At 36.8% G+C, this 17,289-nt stretch overlaps 1 protein-coding gene across 4 annotated transcripts in view; it reads right to left on the reverse strand.

Annotated features, from left to right (window-relative positions):
- Positions 1-17,289, reverse strand: part of LOC137284833 (ras-GEF domain-containing family member 1B-like) — a 145,710-nt gene that overhangs the window by 92,387 nt on the left and 36,034 nt on the right. For 3 of the 4 annotated variants that reach the window (XM_067816838.1, XM_067816839.1, XM_067816842.1), the window contains one exon: positions 11,904-11,996. In XM_067816838.1, coding sequence (XP_067672939.1) covers positions 11,904-11,996 — 93 coding nt within the window. Of the gene's footprint in view, positions 1-11,903; positions 12,243-17,289 lie in introns of those variants that run through there. The other variant, XM_067816837.1, reaches the window with a different exon arrangement.

The raw sequence follows: 17,289 nt of genomic DNA on the forward strand, positions 1-17,289 counted from the left end.
ACTCATATTTCAACATACATACAATAAGCCCTGATTAACGATGCATTATATTATGAAACAGATAATTTCATTTTTATATGGCAAATACACAGATAAGAATGTACACAGCAATGGCAGCAAGTCTAAATATCACTTTATATCACCATGCAGATATATTATTTATATAGGTCACTGTGTGTAGAATATTAAGGGAATATTAAGGGAAATTCAACAAACATATATTCTTCAGTGATAAACTGCAAGAACTATTCTTTAATTTGGCAAGATAAAATATATTCCTAATTCAGCCAGTCATAACATCTTGTACAAAATAGATCTTTACATATTAGCATTGTCAATTAAAGAGATTTACTGAGCTTTGTTCAAACACTATGAAATTTTAACTATTATTAGTTCATTTAAACTGCCCTAAAGTATAGTAGAAATAAATACAATAATTATCTCTTTCCAAGTGTTTGTCTAATTTCATTGATGCTCATTTCATAACTGCAAAGACATCTTAGAGACTAACACCCCATACAGTATATGAGTTTAATGCCAGTCTGAGCAAGTCTGGAAGTCGCGGTGGCTGAGCGGGCTAGGCGGCTGACTTTGTGTGCTGGCGATTAGGTGCCTGACTCTGAGGGTGCGGGTTCGAATCCCGGATGGGACTCAACCGAAAAAAGTACTAGAATTTGTACTTTACTAAGAAAGTGAAATCCCAAATATGACATATGTTGCAGTCTGAGCAGTACTCATATGATATAGTGGCAGCTCAATGTGGAAGAACAGTTGAGCTGATGCAGGTCTCTGACATTTACCTCTTTCTGAGCACCTGAGCATTTTGTTGTGAAACTTAGAAACAAATCTACAACAATCAGGATTAAACACATGATCAAAGGTTTTAACTCAGCACAGAGAGTTGAGGCACCTCAGATGACAGGGCACCCCTTGAACAGGGAACAAGAAAATCTATAATGCACATTGCTTCATGACCACCCCTTGAAAGAACTTCTGGACCAGTTCCCAGGTGCCTCTAGTGTAACAGTCATACAGTGCCCCCATACTAAGCCTCAAACTTTAAACTACTCTCTAAATTTTTAAGACAAACACATCAGTTTAGTAGGGATTCATATTAACACAATGAAGTGCCCTGGAACAAAGCTTTAACATGCCAGTGACTCAGGCTCATAAATACAGCCCAAATCAACAAAGTTAAAAGAAAACACAAAATTGGAAAACATTAAGACTAATCTTAGTCTGTGAATACATAGAATTTCGATAAAAAAAATAAGTCCATTTAAACTTAAGAGGGGCCCCAGTGTGAACGTGTGAAAAATCTAGATATACTACATTTCTGAACTGCAGAAAGGGCCAGGCAAAACAGTTCTGGGTGTGAAACTAGCCACCTATAGCCCCAACACAACATGAGTATTAGTCAGCGTGATGATATTTAACATGCTATTGATCTTAACTTCAGAGCTTGGTCCAAACACTTTACTACCTGTCAGCATTTACCAGGTGAAATTCAACCCAACGTGACATTTTATAACTATCGTGTATGTTCTACAGTTGAGGTTTGCTGTCGGTAATCCATGGGAATAAAAACAACTTCATTCTGCTACTGTTCAACTACAGGAGTATATTTGTGTGAAATGTTACTTGGTAAATATATCATGCGTTGCTATGAGAGTTTGATACACAATGGAATTGAAAATATTTGAAATCAATAATTCTTTTGAAATGGTTTGCAACAGTTTAGGTATTATTAGAAAAGGTCTTGAGATATGTAATATTAATGGGGAATATATGTCAGTATGCCATTTCATTATATTCATTGATTAATGTAAGACATTGTACAGCCAACATAGCTTGCCCTTGTCTCTTTTTCAACATTTTTGGGGCAGTCGGGTAGCCTCGTGGTTCTAGCATTCACTCGTCACGCCAAAGCCCCAAGTTTGATTCCTCACATGGGAACAATGTGTCTGGCCCGTTTCTTGTGTCCGCTGCCATGTATTGCCATGTATCGAAATTTTGCTAAAATCAGCATAAATCTAAACTCACTCACACTTCAACATTTAACATACTCCTGCAGTAATACGGTATCAGTATAAAATGGTACCAGTAGGATATGTGATGTACTAGTCATACTAGTCATTAGGACCATGTGTATAGTCAGAGTATGTTGATAGGGAACTACATTCAGAACAATTAATCAGTCCCCTGAAACAGTTTGACTTTTTGTTTGTGTGTTTTTGTTGTTGCACTAAACAATATTCAATATATCGGTGGTCTGTAAATCAACAAGTCTGGACCTGACATTCTAGTGGTCTGACTTTATTATTTGAGTTTACAAATCACAACCAAGTAGTGATAATGTTTCTGCTAAACTGTAAGCATATCCTGCCTCAACCATCACAAACACATGGATAGACAAGTCAATAGCTCATTTCATTTAACATTGGTAAATATTGCCCAATTAAAAAAGGAACTTCATTGATCATTTTCACCACTAATGTGTCAAACTGGAAATATATCCCATGTGTCCGATGTAAAAATGTTTAACCCTGATAAAAGATATTTTGGGTAAGAGTCACACAATGCTCTTATTTTTAAATGCATCTTCACTCAAACTTTTCTTTAGTAAGCCCAGAAAGATGGAGCTGTTCTCATCCATCTTTAGACAAGGAAAAGTTGATTTTGGGGTAAGGTGAAGGAATCTGTCTTGTCAAACAGTCTTGAAAATAATCCCATATTTTTCTGAATCTTTATTCATGGGTTTAAATATAAAACAGATGAGTCTGTTCCGCTGACCTCCTAAATGCCTAGATCTGGTGGGAAACTGAAGGAAGGGACTAAAGCTTACTAAATGACCTTCACTGAACATTATCAGATAAAGTAAACATCAATTATGTACAAAGCAAAAGTAATTGCTCAAATTAATTTTTTATTTCTAAATACAATACGAAGCTCAGACTTAACATACAGATGACAAAATACAAGCTCATGATCACTAAAGCGTGTTATTGTATATTGTGGAGGGACGGAAGAGATTTATTGACAAACATTGCCACATTTGTCAACAATGATTACATGAAGTGCTTGATTATTCAACAACCCGTAACACTGGGAAAAGTGCTTCAGAATCATGTATTTCACTTCGTGTTTTGGGTGCGGAACTATTCCTTGGTATGTAAGCACTGAAATAGACATTTCATCAGTAATCAATTCTTGTGAACAAAATGAATGTCTCAAGCTGCTAAGGGCTGTTATTGCTATTAGCTTTCAAAAAACTAATGACGTGGTTGACGGTCGATATCGGCAAGTCATTGTAATGGATTGGAGGCGTGGCTTTCATGGGTCTCTAGTTTGAAGAATGCAATTAACATGAAGGGGTAATGAGGGCATGATGTTTGTTACAACAAAAGCTGATGTCAGACTGCATGTGATCTGAATGAAAGAGACTACTGCTGTCTGTAATGCTGGCTCCTTAAGATTTGTAACATGAGAAACCAATATTGATGGAGGCAGCAGGAAACATTAGCAGATCCTGACACAGTCAAGGGATGTAATTAACGAAAATATGTTGACACAAAATGTGTATATATATATACACATTTTGTGTCAACATATTTTCGTTATATATATATATATATTGAACAGCAAAAGAAATGCAAGTTTCGAAAAAACTGAAATCTCATAAAGGATGTGCTCATGTTTATGCCTCTCATTTAAGAATGTGACAAAAAGCTAGAGTTGTCTTTCTTTTTCTGTTCAGTATATTATATTTGTTCAATTATTATTAGACTTACATATTAATCAATTTCATTATAACAGTCTGACATGTTAACATCTATGAATATCTAGCAGAAACTAGGTCACTGAAATCAACATGGGTCATGTGCACCTAAATTTGTACGAAAACGCCGCTCACAAATTAAACATCAATAGCTATTTACATGCTGCACAATACACATTTCCTGTCTGTTTCCTAAGTGACAGCTACCTGTGGCATATGTGTCATCAAACAGTGTGAAATTACTGCTGTAATATGCACAATCAATACACTGTCGTCCATGAAATACCTGTTGTTGACGTGAAATGCATCACTGTCTGTCATGGCAAGAATATTAATACTTGAAATATCACCTGTCGTTATTGGCAAAATATTACACTGCTATGTTTGTTCCTGATTAAGATGAATAATCTTGTCATAGACTATTTCTCCTTTGGGAAGATAGTATTATAACATAAAAGGGTACATAAAAAAAGTGTACAAAACAGATGACTGAATGCATCCTGTGATACAGACAGGCAAGGAAATGTTGGATCTTGAGTATGGTTTCGTACGGCGAGAATATAAATGTTGGATCTTGAGTATAGTTTCTTACAGAGAGAATGGAAATGTTGGATCTTGAGTATGGTTTCTTACGCAGAGAATGGAAATGTTGGATCTTGAGTATGGTTTCTTACAGAGTGAATGGAAATGTTAGATCTTGAGTATGATTTCTTACAGAGAGAACGGAAATGTTGGATCTTGAGTATGGTTTCTTACGGAGAGAATGGAAATGTAGATCTTGAGTATGGTTTCTTACAGAGAGAATATATATGTTGGATCTTGAGTATGGTTTCTTACAGAGAGAATATAAATGTTGGATCTTGAGTATGGTTTCTTACAGAGAGAATGGAAATGTTGGATCTTGAGTATGGTTTCTTACAGAGAGCATGGAAATGTTGGATCTTGAGTATGGTTTCTTACGGAGAGAATGGAAATGTTGGATCTTGAGTATGGTTTCTTACGGAGAGAATGGAAATGTTGGATCTTGAGTATGGTTTTTTACTTCTTACGGAGAGAATATAAATGTTGGATCTTGAGTATGGTTTCTCACGGAAAGAATGGAAATGTTGGATCTTGAGTATGGTTTCGTACGGCGAGAATATAAATGTTGGATCTTGAGTATAGTTTCTTACGGAGAGAATGGAAATGTTGGATCTTGAGTATGGTTTCTTACAGAGAGAATGGAAATGTTGGATCTTGAGTATGGTTTCTTACAGAGAGAATGGAAATGTTAGATCTTGAGTGTGGTTTCTTACAGAGAGAATGGAAATGTTGGATCTTGAGTATGGTTTCTTACATAGAGAATGGAAATGTTGGATCTTGAGTATGGTTTCTTACAGAGAGAATATAAATGTTGGATCTTGAGTATGGTTTCTTACAGAGAGAATGGAAATGTTGGATCTTGAGTATGGTTTCCTACAGAGAGAATGGAAGTGTTAGATCTTGAGTATGGTTTCTTACAGAGAGAATGGAAATGTTGGATCTTGAGTATGGTTTCTTACAGAGTGAATGGAAATGTTAGATCTTGAGTATGGTTTCTTACAGAGAGAATGGAAATGTTGGATCTTGAGTATGGTTTCTTAAGGAGAGAATGGAAATGTTGGATCTTGAGTATGGTTTCTTACTTCTTACGGAGAGAATATAAATGTTGGATCTTGAGTATGGTTTCTCACGGAGACAATGGAAATGTTGGATCTTGAGTATGGTTTCTTACGGACAGAATATAAATGTTGGATCTTGAGTATGGTTTCTCACGGAAAGAATGGAAATGTTAGATCTTGAGTATGGTTTCGTACGGCGAGAATATAAATGTTGGATCTTGAGTATAGTTTCTTACAGAGAGAATGGAAATGTTGGATCTTGAGTGTGGTTTCTTACAGAGAGAATGGAAATGTTGGATCTTGAGTATGGTTTCTTACAGAGAGAATGGAAATGTTGGATCTTGAGTATGGTTTCTTACAGAGAGAATGGAAGTGTTAGATCTTGAGTATGGTTTCTTACAGAGAGAATGGAAATGTTGGATCTTGAGTATGGTTTCTTACAGAGTGAATGGAAATGTTAGATCTTGAGTATGGTTTCTTACAGAGAGAATGGAAATGTTGGATCTTGAGGATGGTTTCTTAAGGAGAGAATGGAAATGTTGGATCTTGAGTATGGTTTCTTACTTCTTACGGAGAGAATATAAATGTTGGATCTTGAGTATGGTTTCTCACGGAGACAATGGAAATGTTGGATCTTGAGTATGGTTTCTTACGGACAGAATATAAATGTTGGATCTTGAGTATGGTTTCTTACGGAGAGAATATAAATGTTGGATCTTGTGTATGGTTTCTCACGGAGAGAATGGAAATGTTGGATCTTGAGTATGGTTTCTTACGGACAGAATATAAATGTTGGATCTTGAGTATGGTTTCTTACGGAGAGAATATAAATGTTGGATCTTGAGTATGGTTTCTTACATAGAGAATGGAAATGTTGGATCTTGAGTATGGTTTCTATAGGATCTTAAGGACATTTGGATAAATAGAAAATTGAACATAATGATGTATGTATGTGTGTGTGCATGTATGTTTGTTTGAATAAAGGCAAGAGTTTTATGGATGTCAACTTCTTTATTGTGATGGATGCGAATGAAGAAGCTGACATCCAAAATTGTTGCCTTTAAGCCTGTGAAGTTCTGAGAGAGAATATTGGCCTTCAGTAAACCATGTTTGTTGTAATAGGTGACTAATGGGATTGGGTTGTCTGGTTCGTTGACTTGGTTGACACGTCATCAGTTCTCAGTTGTGAAGATCGATGCTCATGCCAAGTGTGGCTTAAAACTAAACTCACTCACTCACGCTTTCACGTGTATCACTTCCAAATGTAATTCAAAGACTATCTAAATAATGTTGAGTAGATCTGACCTGATCTGACCTGACCTGACCTGACCTGATCTGACCTGACCTGACCTGACCTGACCTGACTAGAACTGAACAGACCGGGACATGAATAGAATGAATAGACATGAAAAGAACTGACTCCATGAACAAATGCTCAGATGGATGTTAATGAACTAATGAATAAGATAAATATTTAACAGAAAGCCGAAGTGCAGTTTCTTTATGAAATGACTGACTATTTAGATGGCTGATAGTAAACAAATAATTTTGAGAGAATGAAAGAACCAATATATATGAAAAATAGTGTGTTAAAAGAGTGGCAGCAAAACAGACATAGAGTATCACTACCACAAAGGTTTCAACAGTTAACATTTGTCCATAAACTTATAAATGACCAGAAGGTAGAGATCATGTGTTCAATTCTGGGTTCAACACTGTAAAGCATTAATAATTCAAAATCAGTACATACAGAGCTAGTGGCCATGTGGTTCTCATTCAATATTATGTTACAGTAAATAAGAGTGAGTGAGTGAGTTAAGTTTTATGCTGCACTCAGCAATATTCCAGCCATATGGGGGTGGTCAGTAAATAATCGGGTTTGGACCAGACAAACCAGCAATCAAGAGCATGCGTATCGATCTGCGCAATAGGGAACAGATGACATGTGTCTGATCCCGTTAGTCGCATCTTATGACAAGCATAGTTGTCTTTTATGGCAAGCATGGGTTGAAGGCCTACTCTACCCTGGGACCTTCATGGGTTACAGTAAATAAGAAGATATCTACTGCAGACAGATATTAAGATATGCCCTGTAACAAAGGGACCATTTGTTAAAACAAACATAAAAGCTCATATCTGTAAATGATTTCAAACACTTTAATCAAATGATCCTTATCACCATCACAAGAAATTGGTTCTCTGAAAGGGAAATGGGTTCTGGATAAAACGTGTATTGTTTGAAAAATGAGTCAAAAAGTTACTGGAATGTTGCCAGATATTTCTCTAACACAAAATAAAGTTCCAACGAAACAGGGATCCATCACATCCACATGTCAAGCATGTATGTAATATCTACTGCTTTAACCCTATTTCAGTGGATGATTGACAAGTTCATATTTCATCTTGATTTGAATACAGACATTAATGTGTTACACACAGAGGCACTGGTGCACCCGAACACTAGTGCTCTTATCTTAATAACTTGAGATAGCTGAAATTAAACACATGGAACAAAGAAAGCATTGTAGTTTCATTGACATTTAAAAGCAAGGGACACAATATGTCAGATGAAAGTGTTAGCATGTGACAACAATGAAATCTACATGCGTAAATAACCTTTGTAAAGCTAGATTGCATTTTCAATGGAAACAGTTTTAAAGAGAGTGAATGAGTTTAGTATTATGCGGCACACTGCAATATTCCAGCCATTCCAGCAGCAGACTGTAAAGAATCAAGTCTGGACCAAACAAACCAGTGATCAAAAGCACTTATAAGCATCAATCTATGCAACTGGGATATGATGACGTGTCAACCAAGTCAGTGAGCCTGACCACCAGATCCCATTAGTCGCTTCTTATGAAAAGCAGGAGTTGCTGAAGATCAATTCTAACCCGGATCTTCATGGGTAAATATTTTTAGAAGAAATATAGAAAAAGTAATGCATATATATTGTGTTATGCACATGTGTGTGACTGCTTGTAATAGTCAAGACTACTGACAGCCCAATGTGATATTGAGTTCAACACGGATACCCTGCACAAACACAGCATATAGACTGCCAGCCAACCAATCCTCATTTTACCTCTTCTAGACAATCATCAGGCAGAGTAACAACAAGTACTACCATGGAGACGATAGACTAAAAGCTAATCCATGAATATATGTAATTTTGAGAGTTACAAATAAACCCCTTTAAATTGAAAAGAAGCCCCAGTGAGAAGGGATATTCAGATTCCTGAAGTTGGAGAAGTCTAGACTTGCTTCATTTAGGGCTTTAGCAATGCATAGAGGGTTAGGAAATAGGGAAGAAGTGGTTCAGGGTCTGTGAGACAGACTATGGAGGCTTTTTTCAACAGGAGTGCATCCGAGCTCTGAGGTTCTTGTGCCTTAAAATGCCCAAAAATATGAATGTTTATAGTTCTAATGTTACCTTCCATTCCCAAGCCCTATGGTTTCCATCTATAATTAGCCACCTCAAGTCAAAATATCTTGATAGCTATAATTACTGTAAATACAGACCTAGATTTCTACCTGTGAGATTTCATCTTCAGGTCTAGCCGCATGCTGTGAAAGATAGCATCTTGATGTCTCAAGTTACTAACGTGAGGTGCACCTCATGGGTCTGTCTCATTGTCAAATTGTTTTGGATCCTAAAAGACTGTGTGCCTCCCATGGAAATAATCAAACTGACCCTAAATATGTATAAATATGCAAGGAGTGACAGGGGAATAACTTCAAGAAAGTAAAAGACCACATGCAACCAAAAAATCAAACATAATTAAAACACAGTTATCACTTATTCATGATATGTAAAATGCATTGCTGATTAAGAAAAAACAAACAAACAAAATTATATGCATATAATCGCCAATCAAAAGTGCAAAGTTTTGTACTTGGGTTTACTTCCCTTGAAACGAAGCAGCCACAAAACTGAACCCAGTCTGAGGCCATGGGAATGCATTCAAGTGTGGCGAAGCTTTTTTCATTGGCCACTGATTCCTTTGCTGATATGCTTAGCTGTCTCTTTGTTTATAACTTTTAAGCCCAAAAGATGTTAATTACAAATTGCATGTGACCAATGACTAAAGTTGTGCATTGCATATTGTCACTAGCAGATAGGCAGGCAGACATATAGGTGTCAATGGAGATATGTAGTTTTCTTTGTGACAGAGTCTGCTCATCACAATCAACATGGGTTTTTTTCATGTAATGAGTAGATAATTTACTTGTTTGTGTACACAACCAAGATTAGACTACTGCTCACTGCCTGATATTCCGGGCAGGCATACTGTTTCAAGCTCCGCAAACCTATTCACTGTGTATGTGTTATGAGCGCAGCACAGCATATGTGTTGAAACCACTTGGGGAAAATAAGTGATTTGTTTGAACTCCGATTTTGTGTGCTTTTTTTCATCACACTTTTTTTTTCAGCTTTATAGCTTGAATTGGCATTATTGATGATATGTTTCAGTAAGTGCAAGCCAAAAGGTATCAGAATCTGCAAAGTTGTGTTTTACATTGCATGTGACCTTTAAAGAATGCACACCAAAAACATGACTTCTGTTAAAAGTCATAGGGAACAATCAGGTCTCTTTTCCTAATTTTTTAACAGCTTGTATGATACTGACAACAGCCAGAGGCAGATTCTAAAACAATCATAAAAGTTAATTTCCTACTTTTCTAAGTTGTCACAGTCAGCAATATTCTTGTCATATAATGGTTGCAGACATCTGAGTTGTGTTTAGAATTTGTACCAGTGTCCAGAACTGAACCTTGGTCCTCGATTTGAAGAACTGATACTTAAACCATTAGACTACCACACCGCAGTTTTTGTGTCATATATTTTCCTGCTTACCTTAAATATACTAAAATAATTTATTGATGATTTTTCTCATGTATGAATAACAACCAAAAAAAACCTTTCCCAAAATAGGAAAAATGACTGTCCATAGCAGAATTCATTGTATGATTACAGCAACATGATGAGATTAGGCTTGAGAACTGATGTCAAGCAGTATGGAATCCAGATGCAGCAACATATGGGTTTATGAGTGTAAATAGTCTGCATTTGATAAGATGCATGGGAGATGGACACGTTCACGTAATGTGGATGGGTGATGTCCTAACAACCTTGTCTGCAGTGACAGAAAGTGTTCTTGAGAACCTCCTTTCTTGGAATGTACTTGGATTACCACCTTTGGCAATCAAGAGTTGCCAATATGAAGTGGATGCCACACCACCGTTCTTCAGACAGTTCCCTAGCACCAGAGCACTGATAAATATAACAGGTATGAAGTCAAGGTGAGAAGGATTAACTGGCAGTGAAAACTATCATGGAATGTAAGCAGTTGGAGTCAAATGTTTCCCACACCATTGTTGCAATGTGTCAGAAGACACAAGACAATCACATGGCGCTCTGGGAATCTTGGTCTATGTGTGATTCACAAAGATTCTTTGAGTTCATGGATTGTGTGGAATATTCTTGTTTTTACATCTGTTGTCACTGAACTTGGAACAACTTTACACTTTGTAACCTTGAGAAATTGTTCAACTGGGAAATTTGATGATCAGAAAAAAATGTTGCAGTCAGAGTTTCTTGGCATTTTAAATATTACCAAATGTGTGGAAAGTGTTTTGCCTGTACCCCACTCTTTTCGCATAGAATCTTTCCACCTTCCTCGGTGTAATATTCCAACACTGAAATATGTTATTTGATTGTTAAATATAACTGTTCTAGTTTATAGAATGTATATTCAGGGTCAGGTATGCAAGTCAGTTTGTAATTTTGGCTTTTGATTGGGGTGGGGCGTATGGGCTGAACTGTTACCAAATGCGTAGCTGATCAAGATGTGATATTACAGAATGGCAGGAACAATAATACAATAGAGATATGATGGGTCACTGATGATGCCTACATCCTGCCAAACTGCTTTTGTGAATGAGTGAATACTCCTGGCACAGAGAACACTTTCACAGTCCCATAGAGTAGTTTTACTCCTGTTCTTGTTTTGTTCAACCATGCAGATCATATGTCAATTTTTCATCAGATCATGATTACCTCTAAGGGCTTTAAATTATGTTCCTTTTTCAAACTGTTGAATACAAGTGTGAGCTAGGGTTGCTAGGAACAAACCATGAGGTGAATAAGATACATATTACAAAATACTGAGTACCGAATATGAATACTGGCAATACAATGCCATAATCAGCAGTTGATGCATTTGTCAGTATATTCAGTTAAAAGGAACAAAATACATTTATTTCACATCTTTGTACAGTGTTCATTTATGGACAGAGGCCATATTCAAATTAAATATGTATATCATTGGTAACCTCTTACTTCTACAATAACTAAACCACTTCCCACCTGAACAAACAGACCTGTCACCATCATTGTTAGGATCTTATTCCTGCAGATGATCAGACCATGAGACATGTCCTTCACAATACAAGTGTTAGCAACATTTAACAGAGTTTGATCTCACCTTCTGTATCCCTGGTCCACTGAGATGTAGACCCAGCTCCCGCTGCAGGACAGCCAACTTCCTCTTTTCAGCCTCCAACAGACGGAATGTCACCTGCAATGACAAAACAGAAACATTAGCAACATACACCATGATTTTCAACAACAATAACAAGAACAACATCAATAAAACAGAAAATACAAACACGATAACCCCACTGCACCTTCTCCTCCCCCCAAAAAACAAAATGAAGTGAAACAAAACAAAAACAAAACAGACCACAAAACAAAAAGAACATTTTTTCCGCCTGAAACCCCTACCCCCCATCAAACACCAAAATCACAAACCGACATGCATACCTGACCACAAACTTACATTCAATAAACTAGACCAGGTATGAAAAAAAACAATCAATGAATGTATTTTAGCATTGAAATATTACACCAGGGAGGGACTCTGCGGGGATACTGGAGGAACTCTTTTAAAATATATTCCCCCCTCCCTAAAAACAAAAACAAAAACAAAAACAGAAAAACTAAAACAATAATCAACAACAACAACAACAACAACAACAACAATGCAACAATGCAACAATGCCACAAAGAACAAATTGTTCCTAAAACCATCAATGCTCAAATGCAAATCATGGTCTATATCCTACCATGCTGCAATCACAGAAAGAATCCGGCCACACTATTACTCTCAAAAACATCTTCTTCCAGTAAAAATTCAAAACTCCTTTAAAAAAAACAGAAAGGTGTGTTACACGTAAAATGTCCAGTAGGTGTAAAACCACTATAGACTGTCAGGCCTTCAGGCAACTCTTATCCTTGGCAAGTACCTCCCAGAATTGGTTTTGAATTCAAAGTCGATACACGTAACATTTTACCAGGACAAATAATGGTGAGTGATTCAATGTCAGGATAATTACAGCATTTATTGCAGTCTGTCAGACCAGACTACATAACTAGAAATTCACACAGCTATACAGTCTAGCTTGGGTTGTCATTCATTTCAACCAATTTACTCATTAAGTGTTTCAAATACCAAGCTGAACTTTTAAAGCTGCATGGCTACTTGCTTCGTTGCCATGGAGAAAAATTGCCATTGTCTATTTCATGTCTCTCTTGATGTGTTGTCTTTGAACATGACCTCATTGACCCACAGCTATATCATTTCTAACTGTCCTTTGTCTAGTGGTGGATACCTCTTTGTTTTTTTAGTTTTTACAACATTTATGGGATGCACACATGGAGGACATCTCCAAAACTGATGCAGTGTATGATACAATACCCTATATTCACTTTGACTTTGTGTTCCTGAGACATTTTTTCATACGAACAATTCACATGCCCTCAGTGGTAGAGTTAATTTTCAGCAATCCATGCTTGTCATAAGACGCAACTAACGGGATCGGGTATAGCTCGCTAACTTGGTTGAAATATTGCATCCCAGTTGTGTAAATCAATGCTCATGCTGTCGACCACTGGATTGTTTGGTCCAGACTCGGTTGCTTACAGACTACCTCCATATATTGGAATATTGCTGAGTGCAATAAAAGTAAACTCACTCACAATTGAGTTTAAAGATTTGCATGAGAAGACTCACATTGAATAGGTTACAAATAAACCATCACTTAACCAATACATCTGAATTTGTCCTGTTTCTCTCTATGGAGTTATCGAAATACGTTGCAAGTGTTGTATTTATGAAGCTCACAGTTGAACATATTCTTTCCACTATGTGTTTGAGCTAATTATGTAACTGCAGAGAGCAGTACAACATAATGGTGGGTGTAAAAATAGTGTTTCCTGGTTATTGTTAAGTCTGGTGGACCTGTAAACCAATCTTATAAAACATGGCCAAACAGTTATCGCAGACGTCCACTCCTTGTCTATTTCCTCTAAAAGTCATGTGTCATGTATTTTTATACATCAGCCAATAACACATGGTATTATTAATCTGTGATTAACATACATCACATGCATAATTGACAAGACCATGCATAATTCTACATTCAACGACTTCCAACTTCTACGCTGCAACCCACATGTCAGAGGCCAATCTATATTCAGATTGTGAAATGTCAGATCTACTCACAATCTCAAAAAGATGAAAACTTGCAATAAGCATATGGCTATCAGTTAATTATTTCATCAAGGGTTGTAAAGGCTGTTTCATGTAGTTGGTTGAAATACACATAAACATAAGCTGTATAAGTTAGAGATGCTTGGTAATATTTCCTCTATAAAACAGGACAACCCCTTTTCGTTGAAATATTCTATACTTGGTGAAACAACTTATTCTGCATAACTGACTAATGTTTGCAATTATCTTAAGTTCCTTCTCAAGCAGTGCAAGCCTGACTTTGTTTATCTGTTTTGTAATAGGTAAAGAGGTTCTCCTTGCTCAGACTTATACTGTATGCAGGTGATGAAGGATAAAGAACAGTAGTCTTCATCTTGGTTTATGAGCTCCAAAGCACATCAACAGTATCTTCTTTATCTAATGCATCATTTATCCTGAATGACTGCGGGAAACAGAGACTAATAGCTTTCTTGTAATTACTTGTATACATGTATTTTGAATTTAAATGGAAAAGATACAGATATCCCAGTCACTTCAGTGTCAGTACTAGTCCATGTACTAAAGTGACATGTCTCTACTTATGACAGTGGTTTGTGACAAGTTAAATAAGTGACATGTCTCTACTTATGACAGTGGTTTGTGACAAGTTAAATGACAAGTTTGATGAACAACGGAACAGTATTTATTATTGTTGAATACAATCCACCATCCACTATATGTATCACCAACTTAAAATAACTGGAGTTTATGATACAGGTTTCAGACGTTTACTACTCACATGAAATCAAAAAGTGAGTGAGTGAGTGAGTGAGTGAGTGAGTGAGTGAGTGAGTGAGTGAGTGAGTGAGTGAGTGAGTGAGTGAGTGAGTGAGTGAGTGAGTGAGTTTAGTTTCACAACGTTTTAACAATATTCCTGCAATATTGTGGATGGGGACCCCCGAAATAGGCTTCAAACAACGAATCCACAGGGAATCAAACCTTGATCTTCAGCTTGACCAGTGAACGCTTTAACCATGCAGCTACCCCATGCCTCCCACAAGTAAAGGTATGGTTCTGACAAACCCAAAAGAACAATCTGAGAGAATTTGAAATTACTGATTCCCTGTGACCCGAAGTTCATGATGCAAACATGAATTCATATTTATATTTTTTAAACATGTTGAGTCAAAACTCAAAGTCATGTTACACATAGGCTTAGCGTACTCTGGACACGTTATGCTTGAACATGGGTCTTAATTAACAAAGCCTCAAGAAGATTGCAACAGTTGATGTATGGGCTATTACTTATGCATCAAACCACAAGCATGACTGTTAGTAATTAGCTCCCAGCAAGGGTTCCTGTTCAGTGTACAAGTCCTGATGTCACTCTATATCCCAGCTGTGCATGGACGTGTGTGGTCGCACACTTTCAAAGTGTGGTTTAGCAGATCATGCTTGGAGTTGGTTACACTGGTTTTTAAATGGTTTTTTTTTTAAATTCATATTACACCTGGAATGACTGTACATAAATCAGTTCACAGTCCATATGTATAGTCTGTTAGATGGGTTTAACGTTGATGTGATATCTGATATTGCTCAGTTCAGAGATTAGTCACTTAAAAAATGTTGGAGAAAAATATCTATTTTCTTTTTGGTTTCTCAATGTATTCACAAATTGTCATGGTTTAATGTATTGTAAGTACTATATTTAGAGTGTTTAAAGAGAGTTAGCAATTAATAAATGTGAAAAAAAAGGAAACATATTTTTTCCCTTTTCACTACTGGTTTGTTTGTTTTAGTTGTTGGCAGACCTTAGAAAAAAATTAGAAAATACAATTTTGGAAATGTGAAGTGACTGTAATTACCTGAGTATTACCAGAGGTACTGGATTGGCAGTCCAATGATTGAAAGTTGGGCTACCTGGCTTTCTAAAGCCAGTGTCTTGGACAGACCTTCTCAAAGCAACTACTGCAGCACAAACAAGGGACACGACTTTCCCTAGAACTAAGTGGCAAATCAGACCACTGGCCTACTGATACTAGCATGGTATTTACCAAACTGATCTTAGCACTAAGGTGACTGAAACTCCCATACCGTAAGATAGACTTAGGTAGTCTTAGTGCCAAGTTTCTTTTTTTTGAGCACCCTGTTTAATACATTGTTGCCAGCTAACCTGTGAATGATGCTATTATCCAGGTCTAGTAATTTTAAAATATTCTACATGCTAATGCCTAGTCCATGACCCCAGCAAAGCTTTAACTTGTACAGACATTTATTATCAGTTAAAATTAACTACTGCAAATATCATGCAGACAGCTAAATTGATGTTATTCAAATGTTACTGACACATAAGGTCAGAGTGACATCACTATAGAAATGAGATTGAAACTGAAAATTGTTGATGTCATTCATTAACTGTTCTTTTTAAAGATGGGCCATTTTTAAAACAGGGAGCTGAAATCAAATGAAAAATAATGATAAAATGAATTATTACACTCACATTTTTCTTGGTGTTATGTTACAAAAAAGTGTAAGTATACATGCATTACCCTTGCTCATGCTTAGGAAATACAAAAACGTCTGTTAAACTTTTTGAGTGGTGGGGTGGCCTTGTGGTTAAAGCATTCACTCATCATGCTAAAGATCTAGGTTCGATTCCTCACATGTTTACAGTGTGAAGCCCATTTGTGGTGTCCCCTGTTGTGATATTGCTGGAATATTGCTAAAAGTGGCGTAAAACTTAACTCGCTCATTTAAATCTGTAAGACACACATGATCGTACAATAATCTCTTTATAAATCCATGTTGGAAGAAGGCCAAGGGATTTATTGACCTGTAATCGAACACTGACCTTCATTGTAGACATGTTTGTGTTTATGTGAGCGGGAGAAGGGAACCGATTTCTCCTTTGACATTTGACCCTTCTGTAGACAATGTGAAGGTAGAGTTGATGCATACGTACTATAGACCTGTATTCATACAAGGGGTTATACAAGCTACTCTTAACAATAGCATTGATCTTATGTCTATGAGGCATATTTGTGTTCAATCTCAAGGCATGAAAGTGTTTACAGACTTTTTGAAAACACCTTGTTGATAGATATCTCAGCTTATAAACAGGTCTGACAGGCTGCTCAGGCTGAAGGGCTTGTTGATGTGGGATGGTGCAGTGTGTTGTCAAAGTCTCTCCTAACTCAGAGCAAAAGAAACCCCAGATTTGATTATCCCCCAAAACAAATTCCTTATTCCACAATAATATGAATGGATGTCTGAAAATCAGAGATGACACCAGGTGTTCACAAAATGGTAAGTTTGGCTTGTCCAACTGGTTGCACCCCCA

The sequence above is a fragment of the Haliotis asinina genome, chromosome 5 (assembly GCF_037392515.1).
Source record: "Haliotis asinina isolate JCU_RB_2024 chromosome 5, JCU_Hal_asi_v2, whole genome shotgun sequence".
Lineage (NCBI taxonomy): Eukaryota > Metazoa > Mollusca > Gastropoda > Lepetellida > Haliotidae > Haliotis > Haliotis asinina.